The 15,112-nt window shown below is 43.8% G+C and overlaps 1 protein-coding gene across 3 annotated transcripts in view; it reads right to left on the minus strand.

Annotated features, from left to right (window-relative positions):
• Positions 1–15,112, minus strand: part of LOC103369301 (septin-7-like) — a 61,006-nt gene that overhangs the window by 3,226 nt on the left and 42,668 nt on the right. For all 3 annotated transcript variants that reach the window (XM_008297985.1, XM_008297984.1, XM_008297986.1), the window contains exons 6-12: positions 13,256–13,373; positions 12,524–12,616; positions 12,272–12,368; positions 3,785–3,836; positions 2,108–2,233; positions 1,697–1,832; positions 359–504 (exon numbers count right to left, since the gene is read on the minus strand). In XM_008297985.1, the coding sequence (XP_008296207.1) occupies positions 359–504; positions 1,697–1,832; positions 2,108–2,233; positions 3,785–3,836; positions 12,272–12,368; positions 12,524–12,616; positions 13,256–13,373 (768 nt within the window). The remainder of the gene's footprint in view (positions 1–358; positions 505–1,696; positions 1,833–2,107; positions 2,234–3,784; positions 3,837–12,271; positions 12,369–12,523; positions 12,617–13,255; positions 13,374–15,112) is intronic.

Raw genomic sequence — 15,112 nt, forward strand, 5'->3', positions numbered from 1 at the left:
AAAGATAAATGACTGCGTAAGTGTCCAACCAGGTCTGTCGTCACTCTGACATGAAACCGTGTTTTTGGTCAATTCTGGTCAACAAAACCGACGGTCACCAGAACTTCGCTCTTTTGACCAGTTAACTGAATCACTTTGATGCTGAAGTGAAAACAGATTTATTGTCGTCTGATGAAACATGAATAACGTGTTAAAGCTCCTCATGTCAGCCTGACGTCTGTGTTCAGGATGTTGTTTCAAACCGCCGTCAACCAGGTAAACAAGTAACTGCGTCAGCCAATAAGCTGACGGCGGCTGTGTGTCGGTCACAAGCTCAGACTGAAACAAACTCCCGACTTTAAGCCGGATCGGTACTGACTTGGAGGCGTCGAGCTTCTGCTGCTCCAGGATCCTCTGCTGAGCCTCCCAGTTGGCCTTCTCGTCCTCGAACACTCGCCTCTTCTCCTCCAGCTCCTTGTACTGGGCCTCCAGGTTCCTCTTCATCTGCTCGTGGCGCCGCTCCAGCTGCAGGCGACAACAGCACAAAGTCAGAACGAGTCCAGACGATGAGCTGCTGAAGGCTTCATGAAGCCGTCCAGGAGCTCAGCTTGATGTTCCTTAAAAATCAGGAGTGACAGTCAGCAGAACAGACGATGATCAGACGTGTTTGTTTGGTCAAACCTGTGAAACCGGTTCTGAAAGTTCTAGAACTAAAACCTTCAAACCTTTTGTGACCCAGCGGTTCACATTCACGTGTTCTGATGTTTGTGGTCCTGCAGCTACAGTCAGTGTGACGTATCAGATGGAACCGATAATCAGATTATTGATCCAGTGTGACCGGTTCTGGATCATGATGACAATCGTTCAGGTTTTTATCTTCAACAGTTCCTCAGACGCTGTTCAAAGTTAAACGTGAGACTAAAGCTGCTCAGAGTGGATCAGTGGGATCAATAGATGAACGAATAAACAAATAAATACTAAATAAACAACCAAATAAATAAACAAACAGCTAAATAATTAACTAAATAACTAAACAAATAACTAAGTAAATAAATGAATAAACAAAATAAACAACTAACTAACCAACTAACTCACTCACTCACTCACTCACTCACTCACTCACTCACTCACTCACTAACTAACTACCTACCTACCTAATTAACTCACTACCTAACTAACTAACTAACTAACTAACTAACTAACTCACTACCTACCTAACTAACTCACTAACTAACTCACTAACTAACTCACTAACTACCTACCTAACTACCTAACTCACTACCTAACTAACTAACTCACTAACTAACTCACTAACTACCTACCTAACTACCTACCTAACTACCTAACTAACTAACTAACTAACTAACCAACTAACTCACTAACTAACTAACCAACTCACTAACTCACTAACTAACTAACTAACTAACTCACTAACTCACTAACTCACTAACTCACTAACTACATCTCAGAATATTTGATAATCAATCACAGACATAATTGTAAATATTTATAATTAGATTCTTCATAGTTCTGACAGAACCAGAACACTATTTGTTGTTGTTTACATGTTTGTTTTGTTGCCGGCACCGTTTGGACCTTCAGCATCATGTTTTTTACTCATTTCACAGCGCCTGCGATCAGAAGCACCGTTCACCGGGTCGGTTCAGAGTTGACCCGGTTCCCCGCTTGGTTCTGACTCCTGGGATATCGGACCCACCTCGGCCTCCGAGTCCTTCAGCTTCTGCTTCTTCTCCTTGACCTTCATCTCGAACACCTGCTCCATCTCCGCCTCCATCTTCTTCATCTTCATGACGTGCTCGCGGCGCTCCTCCTCCATCTGGGCCAGAGGACTCCTGCAGCGACACAAACTGGGTCAGAACTCTACCTGAGGATGAACCGGTCCAGACCATCAGGCGGAACAACGCCGCTTCACTTCATGTAATCACTCATGAGTAGAACCCAGACGCTGCTCAGGTTCTTCTGCCATGTTTAAGAACTTCTGCTGCACTTGGAGAACAAAGCAGAACTTTCTGGGCCACCAGAGTCCAAACTGCTTCATGCTAAGCTAACGAACACGTATCGGCTGCTCAACCAGCTCAGACGGATCGTGGACGGCGGCGGCTCTTACTTGGTGAGCTGCCCTTTGGTCTTGGAGGTGTCCACTCCGTTGCAGGTGACGGCGGCCAGCTTCTTGCTGCGGTAGTTCTCATAGTGGACGTTGTTGGTGACGTCCTTCAGGTCCTGCATGTGGGTTCTGTGGAGGAGGAAGAAACGAGTCAGGAGATGATAAAAATAAAGGTTTTCTATGTTTACCCTGGTGTAGAGTCTACCAGCAGAGGGCAGGATGCTGGTTAAACTGGTTGAACTGGTGGAGATGCTCACTTTGAGAAGTCTCCTTAACCAATAATCTGCAGTCCTATCAGTTAATGTGAATGAACCAGCTGCTCGACAAGCGTGAAGCTGCTGCTGAAGCAGGAGACCTCGTCCTGCCGTCTGAAGATTCTCAGTCAGGTTTGATCTCATCCTTTAGCCACAGTGGGGCTCGTTAGGGTGGAGCACTAACGACTCGCATAACGAGGGGGAGGAGCAACAAACCCCCAATTAAAACCCAGGTGTTCACGTCTCCTTCAGGATGTCAGTATGGATGGAGGTGGAACGTCTTCAGTCAGTCCAGCTGCTACCATGAATCCAGCAGACCTTGTCCTGGTGGAGCTTTAACTCCCACAATGCTCTCTGTCTGCCAGCAGCGTGGACCGACTACGTCCACACCTCCTTCATCTCAGGACTCCAATTAAACACAATGACATCATTTAATCAGCAAAAACATCAGCGAGCTGTTGACAAAAGGTTCAGATGAATGACATGCAGCTTTAGGAACAAACAAACTGTAAATAATGGCATCAGGAAAATGTGCATTTGTAGTTTGATTCATTCTTTTGGAGATTTTCACTGTATTCAAGTCAACAAGTGTTATTTTATAGATATTTGAGATTATTTGAAGGACAGATTATTTAAATTAAGCATCAGCAAATGTCAGAAGATTTGATGTGTTAAATTACAAATAATGTCTCACAGCATTATGGAGCAGCGAGAGGCCAAACTACCAAAATAAATCAGAAACAGAACAATAAAATAAAAGTGGAAATAAAAAGAATAAATAAAGTAAAAAATAAATAATGTGGCAATATGAAGCGATATTAATCAAACATGGATCCATAAAATAAACGGCTGATAAAAGTAGAAATATAAAGACAATTAAATAAAAGAATAATAAAAATATATATTTTTATTTTAAATTGTAAAAAAAAATATATTTTTTAAATTATTTCTAAAATGTTTAATTTATTTGTTTTTATTATTTTTAAAATGTATTAAATTTTTTTTTCATTTTTATTAATTTTTTAAACATTTATTTTAATTTAATTTTTTAAAATAATGTTTCCTTAAAAGCAAAGGCACAATGACATTCCTGCTGCGCATATTTCCTTTGCTTTTAAAGGAATAAAAAATAAAATAATTTTTTATTTTATTTATTCTTCTTTTTATTTCCACTTTTACTGATTTATTTTTATAATTTGGCGCTCTCACTGCTCCATACAGGTTTATTTTGTTTTTATAAATTTAAATGTTAACTGCAATAAAAAGTCAAAACTGTGCTCATAAAAGAAGAAGTCGTTCTTCTGCTGTGTTTAAATCAGCTACAAATGTGATTGTTTTACCCCTGCTTGCTGTTCCTTTCCCTCTCTTTAGTGCTCTAAACCAGGACCTTAAACCCAGCTGCTCGTTAGTGAATGACTCGTCTCACCTGATCAACATGTTGCGCAGCACCGTGAAGTCGCAGTGTTCTCCGTTCTCCACTGAAACACAGCAAGAAAGAGGACAATGCAGACGGACGTCACAGTTACTACGCATGGAGACGTGTGGGCGGCCGTCACACTCGTTCCTCTAGGGGGAGCTAGAGACGCACTGCAAGCCTCTACGGTGGTCAATAATCCCAGCAGACTAAACACGTCAGGCATTAACACACACGTGAACAGACAAACACGTATGACGGCCTCATTCATCCAGCAGCCACAGAGGAGCAGCACAGGTTCAGTTTAAAGTCTGCAGCACATGGACAGAACCAGGAGTCAGGCTGTGAGCACAGAGGAGGACGTGGAGTCCAACGGGTCACTGCAAAGCTTCTGGATCGACTCACACGTGTCTATCATGGTACTATAGAGCAGCTCGTTTACTTTCAGGATCATTAGCTGCTCGCTGCTTCATCTATCCTCAGAGTCAGTCTGGACTAAACCCGTCAGGAGCTCCTCAGTCTGACTACATGTGAGGAAGGTCTGGATTTGATCTGACGGACACACGACAGGCTGAGGACACATCTGGGCTCTGTGAAGGTACGTCCGTCTGAATAGGATCCTCCTCAGAGTGGACCCTGTCTGTAGGTAGTTCTGGTAGGTTCTGGAGGTCAAACGGTCCTTCCACTGTCTACAACTGGTTCTGACCAACCATCACACATGAACTGTTATGACTAAAAAAATGTTTTAAAAAAAAAATCACACAACTTGGTTAAATCTCAAAAACAAATCTCAAAATGGACCTTTCATTTCCAGTAACTGGTTCTGATCCACCCCCTGTTCCTGAGAAACTGAGGAAATGACCAAAAAGTGTCCAAAAATACTTAAAGTTTTCCAGAATGACACTAAAAGCAGCTAAAATGACCAGAAATGTGTCCAGTGGTGACTCAAAGTTAGACTGAAGTGACTCAGATTGATGAAGATCACTGAGAAACTGTCCAAAAAGACCCGATTGGTTCTGGAGGTAAAACGGTCCTTCCATCGTCCAGAACTGGTTCTGACCAACCACCATCACACATGCTGATATGAGCCTGGAAAGTTTACCCAGAATGCACTTTGTAAAGTTTCCTCTGGTGACTGATCAGAACCAGAACCACATCCAGGGTACCGATGATTGTTTCTATGACTCTGTGTCATAGACATTAGACTGGTACCACTATGAGACATCCCATAATATTAACCTGTGCTCAACAGTGGTCCAAAATGAACCACAGTTTGTTCAGAATTTGTTCAAAACTACTACCGCCAAAATGACAGAAACCAGATCCAGTGTTCAGCCTGAGACACCAGTGGGTCCAAACATTTATCAGTGATTCAAACGGAGCTCTGACGTGTTACTAGTTCATCAGAAAATGCTTAAAATGTCATGAAAGATCCAAAACTATAGAAGAACTGGTCACAACTTCTCAAAATCTGCTCAAAGAGGCAAAAACCCGTCAGACGTGACTCAACGTTTGTCCAAAACGACTCAAAACGTTGTTTAAAGTGACATAAAAGTTTTCTAAAATTAAACAAAAACCATCAAAAACTACTTAAATTTCAGTTAGTGTTCAGACTGAGACACCTGGATGGATGTAGAACTGATCTGGTGTCAGGTTCTAGCAGAACCCAGATGTGTTCTTCCTCCTAAATGTCATGTGTCTATCTGCTGTACTGATGAAGTTCTGAGGCTCAGAAATGATGGAAAAAGTCCATTAAAGTGATCAATCTGGACCCTCCTCTGTGGACTTGAAGGACCTGGACCTCTGGAACATTCACAGTCTGAAGGTAGAACTCTGGTCAGTAGATAAGGGTGCTGCAGATACAGAACCAGATGTTCTGAGGTCAGCTGGAGGCTCTGACTGATCAGTCAGAACCAGCAGCAGCTGGGTTAGTCGCCTCCTGTCTGGTCACAGCCTTCCACGGTCAGAACCAGCAGCAGCTTTTATTAGACTGTGAGCTTCCACCTCAGCAACAAAGACAAGGTTACGAGGTCAGACGGGATTCTGGAAAAGGGCTGCAGATAAAGTGCCGCTGAGCTGTGGGAGCCTCGTCCTGGTGGGCCCGGCGGTCCGGGTGGCCCAGCGGAGCTTCGTCACCTTACCATTGATGAAACTTAAGCAGCGGTCCCGCCCCGCGGCCTGCCAGGCCAGCCATTGACCTCCTGTCTCTTCTAGAGGAGGGAGCTCTGACGGAGGGGAGGGTTTCAGTTACTGTTCGGCCCAGCGGGGGCTAAATCTGGGTCTGGACCGAGTCGGGTTCGGGTCGGCTGCAGAACCAGAGGCTGCACCTCCAGAACCAGCGGTGATCCAGTCGTCCACTGAGCTGAAGGACCTGATGAATGGGGAGATACTGGACCTGGAGGAGGTCTTGCTAGTTGAGCGTTTACATTTAGGAGCTGTTCAGGCGTCAAAACCTGAAAATGAGAGTTTTCAGGGATTCTCCTGCATTTATCGTTTTATCTGGTATTAATATGTGACGTATTAGTGGCTGGTCATAAACCCATGAGTCCGTATCAGATATTAGAGGCATGAATTAACGTTTTTGTCTTTTATTGTTTTTAGGAAACATAAACATGAACCTGTTCTACATCATTCTGAGTATTTACAGTATGAATCAAGTTCAGTGTATTTATGATGATGAACATAATGACGCATTGATATGGAAGCAGACTTTATTTAAATGACAAACTTGAAAAGGAAATTTTAACTCATAACAGCGTTGTAGTTTGTTTTTGTGCTATTTGAGGGAAAATTAGAAAATCAAAAATGCAATAATCCAATTAGTGGTTTAATATTCCAGTGTGGACCTTCTATGGAAATATTAGCATGTGAAGTACGTAAAGGCGCTAACATGTCGGCGCCACGTCGCTGTTCAGGTGTTAAAACTTAACACAAAAATCAAAAACAGTATTTTCTTTTTTACTTATCCTTCATTTTGCATTTTTAACTATAAATAATTTAATTTGCTTCCCAAAAACAGTTTTAGCTAGACGAGCAGGGGAACGGTGAGTTTTTCAGAGTTTTAGCTTCAGCTAGCTTTAGCGAGTTTTATCGTCTGAAAAAATAAGTTTTTCCTGCACAAAGGAACTTCTGGTGACATTCACGGTGTTCGCCAAGTTCAGCAGCACCGAGAGGAGAAGAACTTAGATAAAAGTAGATCACACACACATTAGAATATTTAGTTTTAATGGCAGGTTTGCTCATTTAAATACACTAGCGTTAGCTGTTAGCATTAGCTGCTAACGCTAGCTGCTAGCTGGAGGAGTCACGAAGACTCTCAGCCTCTTATAATTAAATGTTTAAAACTAACTTAGACAATATTATCTAAGTGGAACAAACTTTTAAAGATAAAAAGTACTCGTACATAAAGTAGTATTTTGATCTGAATAAACCTTTAAAACCATAACTCTTGATCCATAAGTTCTTTAAAAGTACTACATTTATGGAATGAACCTCTAAATTTAATAGTATATTATGAGTAGTATTATTTTGTCTTGAATAAACCTTTACATCCATAACTGTTTAGAAAATATTAAGTGGCACAAGCTTCTAAAATTAAAAAGTACCGGTACAGACAGCAGTATTTTATCTTAAATAATAAAGCTTTAAATCCATAACTTCTTAGAAAGTACTATATTTATGGATTAAACCTTTAAAATTAAAAAGTACTGGTACATATTTAGTTTTTCTTTACATATTTTGTCTTGAACAGAAATAATAAATCCCTCCACCGGTCCTCCGCTGCAGTAGGGGGCGCTGTCTCGGTCCTGTCGGTGCAGCCTCCGGTGCTGCAGACTCCTACTGTCTTCTGGAGCAGCCGGGTTTGTTACTTGGCCCAGAATCGGCCCGTGTTTGGCCCAGATTGAGCCCAGATTTGGCCCAGGATCAACACCATAAGCTGCATGTGTCCAAGCTGACTGGCTACGGGAGGGGAGGTGTTACATGTGCATGACCAGCAGGGGGCGCAAGCCTCGAGGAGGGGGCGAGTAGAGGAGCTCAGTGGGGTCAGGGGTTCAGAGGAGGAAAAACATCTCAGCTCGGCAGAAAATACCTGACGATGCTTTTCATTTGGAGGGTTTTAGCTCGTTACTCGTCAATGAGAATAAAAGGAGTCGTCAGGTGTTTTGAGCCTCAGTGCTTCCACTACCAGCTTGTTCATGGTGTTTAATGAAGTCAAAGCACAACCTTAAACCTGGAACATGCACAGAAGTGGACACGTTAAAGTCTGACATTAAGCTCAACGTGTGCTAATGAGTGAGGTTCATGACACCAAGCCACATGTTACCTGGATGAGCCGCTAACATGCCCGACTGGGAGACGCTAACCGCTAACCGTTAACTGCCCATGAGCCTATAAGCGATGCGTTAGGGAGGTGGAGCCCCGTCGTTGGCCCGGTGGTGCGGTGACATCAAACGGGTCGGTACCACCGGAGCAACGAAGGGACCCACGGCGTTAGAGTGATGTTTCTTCAGCACCAGACAGCCTCTAGGGTTCTCCATGACTAGTCACAGCATCAGACCTGGGACAAGGCCTCACGTCTCCACAGACATACATCTGGCTTCCTGCAGCCTCGGCGTTCCTCGCTTTGTCTTGTTGAAAGTTAAAAGCTGCTGAGATCTGGGACCACAGTGGCTTCACCAGAAACAAACCAAACGGAGCAACAAACACGAGCAGTCGGACCGGTACACGGGTTTAACCCGCAACAGAAAATAAAATATAAAGATTTACTGAAGGTCTTCTGGAGATATGATGAAACCTGCTGGGTCATAAATATTCATATATCAATACTAACATCTGGTTAGACGTCCATGTTCTCCTCAGTCGGGTTCTTCTGGTTCCGTCCACCAGCTTCTGGTCCATCTCTGACTCCTCTGGACAGAACCGCTGCAGTTCAACTAAACTCGTCGTCTTTCTGACTCAGACTTGTTTCTTCATCAGTCCACAGGTTCTGGATGGTTCCAGTCAGGACTTTGGGGAGACCAGTCTAGAACCTTCATTCCAGCCTGATGGAACCATTTCTTCACCACTTTGATGTGTGTTTGGACTCATTGTCTGGTTGGAACATCCAACTGTGTCCAAGATCAACCTTCTGCTGATGGTTTCAGGTTTTCCTGAACAACATGGAGGTGATCCTCCTTTTTCATTGGTCCATCTACAGCAGAACAGAACCAGAGCATGATGCTGCCACCTCCATGCTTGATGGTAGGTTTGGTGTTCTTGGGGTTAAAGGCCTCACCTTCTCTCCTCCAGACATGGTTCTGCTCAGTGTTGGTTCCATCTGACCAGAACTTTCCTCCAGAAGACCTTTTCTTTGTCCATGTGACCAGCAGCAGACTTCAGTGGAGCTTTAAGGTTCTGCTTCTAGAGGAAGAACTTCCTTCTCCATCACCTCTCAGCTCATGTTGATGTCAGACCCTGTGGACACTGACAGCTGTGTTCCAGCAGCTTCTGGTCCATCCAGAGCTGCTTCCTGCTGGTTCCTGGTTGACTCTTGACCATCCTGACCAGTCGTCTCTCAGCAGCAGCTGCTAGTTTGTGTTTCCTTCCTGATGGTGGCAGTAACACAACTGGACCATGAACTTTATGCTGACACACTGATGGTTCTGGATCTGAAGCTGCTCTGAAATGGATCCAAGTGACTTTCTGATGATGTTCTTCTCCAGATCTTTGCTGAGCTCCTCAGACTTTCCCGCTGCAGTGTCTGAGTCTCATGAGTGGATCAGATGGTTCTGCTGAAACTGGATCAGAGGAGTCAGCAGCTGGAGTCGAGCAGAACCACTCAGGATATTTTGGACTCAGCACATTTCATCATATCTCCAGAAAACCTTCAATAAATCTTTGGAAGAACCAAAATAAATGATTGTTTTTGGTGACAAAGATCAAGAGTTATGTGTCATTAGAAACTCAGGACAAGTTCTTCATCGACCAAAACCAAAGATGTTAAACAGCAGAACCAGAACCGCTCTCACCAACTCTGACCAACGAGCTGCCTGAACCTCTGACTGCTCGTGTTTCTCGCCTCGTCTACGAGTTCCCAGATCTCAGCTGCTTCTGCGGCAGAACACAAAATGTTGGGAACCGAAAGCCGAAAACAAGATTTCCAATAGAACCGGATCTGGTTGGCTCTGAGCAGCAGAAGCCGCCGTCCATCATGTGATCCATCGGGTTGACTTCAGCTCAGAAAAACTTGAGCAGCTCCAAAACATTCAGTAACACTCAAGTTCTGTTTCTTCTGTTCACGTATTTAATGTACGCCTCCACATCACATCACAAGCCTTTTATGTATGTTGTTGTGCGGTGCTGACAGTACTTATCCATATTTAATTCTGTTCTGTCATCAGTATGACATAAACCGTCTCTTAAATGTGTGATTTGTGCCAAATCCAGCGTCTATTCTCCTAAAGGCTCATTTATCAGCCGTCTAACGGGATCACATGAAGGATTTCAGCCTCTTTGCTCGTCTACGTTCCTCTTTTTGCCTCTAAAATGCAGGTTTTGTGGCTTCGGGAGCGTTTCGGTCTGCAGCCCAGGTCTGATTCGAGCATTGGTTTGACCATCAGCCTAATGATGAGACAGCACAGCAACAGAAAGGTGGAGGGAAAAGGAGGGACGGGGCAGAAGATGGAGGCTGGAAATAAAGTGAAAGATGGTTTCGTTTACCAAAAATGCCCTCTGTCAGTCATGGAAAAGAACAGACGAAGAAAAAAAGAAGAAAAAAACAAAAAGAAAAAAGAGAGAAAAGAAAGAATGAAATAGTGAAAGACTGATCAGCGGTCAACCACAGAGACACAGAGGAAAAGAACTTCACAGCTTCATGAGCAACACACCACTGAGAACAGTTCATCGAGGCTAACGGCGGCAGGCTGACATCCCAGAATACTCTCCGGCTACCCGCCTTTTCCAGAATCCCTACCGGGTCGGGACCAACACCACCGGGAGTGTTTGCATGTGTGTCCGAGGGAAGGAGGTCGTGAAGAAACGGACAGAAAACCGAGAACTTGTCAACATGTGAAGAGGCTCCGAGCAGGTGGACGCTCAGCCGCCGAGAACCCACAGCAAAGGCTTTGGACTGGTCGTTATTCACACATCTGCTGGTTCTGTACAGATTACTGATCCGTATTCCAAGATAATGTTCTGTAAAGTCACAGAAAATCATATTTTCAAAAGGTCAAAAATGTCGATCACATCAGAAACCTGTAATTTTTATTTATTTATTTTTACAAATAATGAGTTTGTTTTATTAATTTATTTATTTTATTATTATTATTTTTTACAAATAATGCATTTGAGAGTAAAATGAAGGTTTTTTTATTTTATTTCGACGTGTTATTTTACAGATACTGACAAACAGGAAATCACTTTTTAAACAGTTTTATTATTCAGCTCCGGTACTGATGACGTTTATTAACAGAAAAAAGCGTTTATTAATATGTCGACTTTAAAAAACTATAAATTATGTCCAAAATCTGTATTTTTACAAATATTAATTTGTCCCTTTATGTTTGAATGCAAAATTACACTTTTTATTATTTTTTTCTGTATTTCAATCATCTAAAAAACTTAATTTAAAAAGAATAACAATAAAAACAATAATAATAGAGTGATTTTAAAGAGAGATTATGCGTAAATGTTTTTCTTTAACAGATATTCTGTTAAATTACAGATATTTGGTGAAACTACAGCCAAAACAACATTAATTTAAATGTTGACTATAAAACAGACCAAAACTGTAAATGATTTAAAAAATCTGTATTTTTACAAATAATTGTTCTTTTCCAAGAACTTACACCATTTTACTGTGTTTGAGTCTGAGAGAAATCTCTACATCTGTATCTGTCAGTACCTCTCTCACACGATGTCAGTTAAAGTTTAACGTCATAAAACGTTTAGTTGATGCTTCACTTGATGCTTTTAATTAAAAATGACTCTTAAATTAACGACACAAACAATGTTAATGTTTTGTCCAAAGAGGTTCAGAAAATATTCACATTTAAGAAGCTGAAATTTGAGAATTTGGACTTTTCCGTCTAAAAACCCAAAACCCTCCACCAGTGAACAAGACTTTCATGCTGTTTTAACTGTTTTGTTTTCTTGTTCACATCTTGGAGGCTTTTTTAAAAAAACTGTTTTGTACTTAAAAAGTTAGAAAATAGTGAATTAAGATGAAGTGAAATGAGGTCTAAGGTCTGTTCACATGTTGACAGGAGCTCGTGTTGCCGTGGTTTCCACACTGAGTGGGTGTGGGAGGGTCTCTGTGGGGGGACATGCAGAGTCCAGACTGTCGGGGAGGTCATGCTCCATCCATCCCACAGCAGAAACACCAACATGCTCGAGCGTTTGGAGTTGAGTCTGAGGACCGGGCCGGAGGTCAGAGCTTCGCCGCTGCAGCTCGTTAACCTGTCGCGTCCTACTTCACCCTGTCGGTTCTGAAGCTGAACCGGACCTTCCAGACGGACCTACCTTCAGCCACGCCCCACGGGTACTGCCGACCGCGGACCTTCTTCCCGTTCACCTCGATGACCACGTTGCTACCGACGACGGCCAGCGGCATCTTCTCCTGGACGGCAAACACCGCGTCGTTAGAAAGTTCAGCCTTTTCAAATAATAATGAGTTTATCTGATTGGTGACTCCGCTCATCTTTGCATCTCCTGGAAGCTCTTTGATTGGTCCGTCTGCAGCTGCAGCGTCTGACCAATCAGCAGCTCCGTTACCTTGATCTTTCTGATCAGCTTGTTGTCCTCGTCGTCCTCCGTGTCCGGGAACTCGTAGATTTTGATTTTGTGCTCCTGGATCTCCTTCATGATCTGCAGGAGGCAGAAAGAGGGATCAGGGATCGGCTCAGAGGCCTTCTTCTTATGCAAATCTGATTCTGGGAGGCACATCTGTAGCACCAGGAGGCCATTAGCTTAGCTTAGCATGAAAGATATGGCTTCAGGCACCTGTTAGACTCACTAATGAACACATCGTTTCTTTTTAATGTCTAGAACGAGCAGTTGTGACATAAACACGACAAATGAATTGGATTTTTCAGAGCCATGCTGCAGTTTTCACCGTCTTCATGCTAAGCTAGGCTAACTGGCTCAGAGAGTGGTATTAAGTTCCCATCTAAAAGCTAATCAACATATTTAAAACAAGTCAAAAATCAGCTTAGAGTCTTAGTTTCCTCTGCGCTTAGGAACCTGGGAAACTGACTGATAGCATCAGGAGGCAATTAGCCTAGCTTAGCATGAAAAAATATGGCTTCCAGCACATGTTAGGCTGACTACTGAACACACAACTCTTGTTTTTAATCTCTGCGATGAGAAATCGTGGCAAAAACACTCAGCAAAGTCACCTCATCCAGCTACTGCAGACTTATTCTTGATGCTAAGCTAGGCTAACTGGTTTAGACAGCGGTACCAAGCTGCTAGCATAACTTTAAATGCATTAAACAGGGTTTCTACCTGCTTCTTGAACAGCTGGCACTCCTCGGGGGTCAGGGTGTCGGCCTTGGCGATGAGAGGGATGACGTTGACTTTGTCGTGGAGTCGCTTCATGAACTCGATGTCCAGCGGCTTCAGACTGCAGAGACACGAGTTGTACCGTTAATGGTGTGTTTTAGTTGATGCAGACGTGTTTGGCTGGGCGGGGATCTGCTTGTAGTCGTTAGTATTAGCATGTTTTTATAGTTTACAAGTGTTCAGGATGATTTTAAACTTGTCCACAGTCAAATAAAATAGTTGGAAATGACTCAAAACTCGTCCAGACAGACTCGAGAATTCCCTAAAATAAGTCACGTTGTCCAAAATCACTTCTGACTTCTGGTTGGAGTTGAGTCAGTCGTGGAGAATCGATTATCTCTGATGCAAAATGTATTTTTATGCTGAATTGAAACCGGACTGCAGCTGCTGGTCGCGTGTTTCGTTCATGGATGGTCCTGAAATTTAGAATCTCATTAAAGTTATTGTGGATTAATCCGATAAATGGTGTAATTCTGGTGACACTGAAACGATACCAGGACCGGCAGGGATCAGATGTTCTGTTGGTGCTGCAGTTAAACTCTCCAGCTCTGTCATGCAGCCACAAAAACATCTGAAGTAAATGGAAACCTCAGTGCAGAGCTGCGTTCAGGAACACGCCTGATGAAGTCCTCGTGTCGTGCTCGTTCTCCTGCAGAGGTTCGGTGGAGGAATCAGTCTGTTTGCTTCCATCAGAGGACCGAGGCTCAAACCGGAGGCCGGTCGGCGTCTCACTGCCATGGAGTCGTGGCTGAACACGACGAGATGGTTTTATGTGGGTCAGCGTGACTCATCACGTGAGCCTGGAATTAATTCACAAGGATGAATCTCCAGAAGATGCTGCTTCTCACTGGAAACGCAGTTCAGCGGGTCACCAGCAGGGGGCCACACGCACCCACAGAAACACTCAGCAGCAGCCCAGTGACGGGTCTCCATCTGTGGAGGAGGGCTAGCATGTGCTGCTGCGCTCGCCTGGATGAACGCTGTGTTTGTGTTCGTGTGCATGTAAACGGCGGCGCTGTGCTCCGAGCTGCTCGTCCAGGAATGCAGAAGCACAAAGAGGCCAGAGAAACAGCTGTTCTCCGGTTCAGCAGTTCACAGAGCGACACGAGGACAGAGTGACGGTGAGGACGAGGCCACGTCTGTGTTCGCTGCAGCTGGAGTGACGGCAGAGAAAGATGGAGTCTGAGAGTCTGAGCAGATCCTGACAGCGATCCATCACAGAGCTGCCCTCGCCTCCACCGCTCTCTGGAGGAACAGCGTCTGAAGCTAAGTCTGGAAACGTGCAGTTTGCTGCTAACTCAGGATTTATGGGATTTCAGACTTTACAGCCGCGTGTCAGTTTGGAGGCAGAAAACGCAGCTTGTTGCAGGAGCTTTGAAACCAACTGGTGAATTCCTGCAGAGTGACACGAGAAGCACAAATACGTCTGATGTTTAAGTGGAGAAGTGACGGTTAGTGAAGCCACATCAGCAACACGTTTATGATCACGTATGGAGCTGCTGCTGCTGCGTGTCCACTGAACTGGTCCGATCCGTTCTGCAGCATCATCCGGCTCTGGTGGAACCTCTGCACCGCTTCACGTTCAGATAAACTCTGGTCTCAAAAACAAACTAGTTCGACCTCCGACATCCAGCCCTGCTAATGGAAACGCTCCCAACAGAAGAACTTTGAGGCTAAAATTTAAATGAAAGAAACATCGTCTCTGAAAACATCCTGGTTTAGCACGTGGCTAACACACGACCTACCATCAGCTCTGCTCGTCAGCTCGTTAACGTCGTTTTAAATGCTCGTGACTCGTCT

Source organism: Stegastes partitus, unplaced genomic scaffold, assembly GCF_000690725.1.
Source record: "Stegastes partitus isolate 25-593 unplaced genomic scaffold, Stegastes_partitus-1.0.2 Scaffold1267, whole genome shotgun sequence".
Taxonomy (NCBI): Eukaryota; Metazoa; Chordata; class Actinopteri; family Pomacentridae; genus Stegastes; species Stegastes partitus.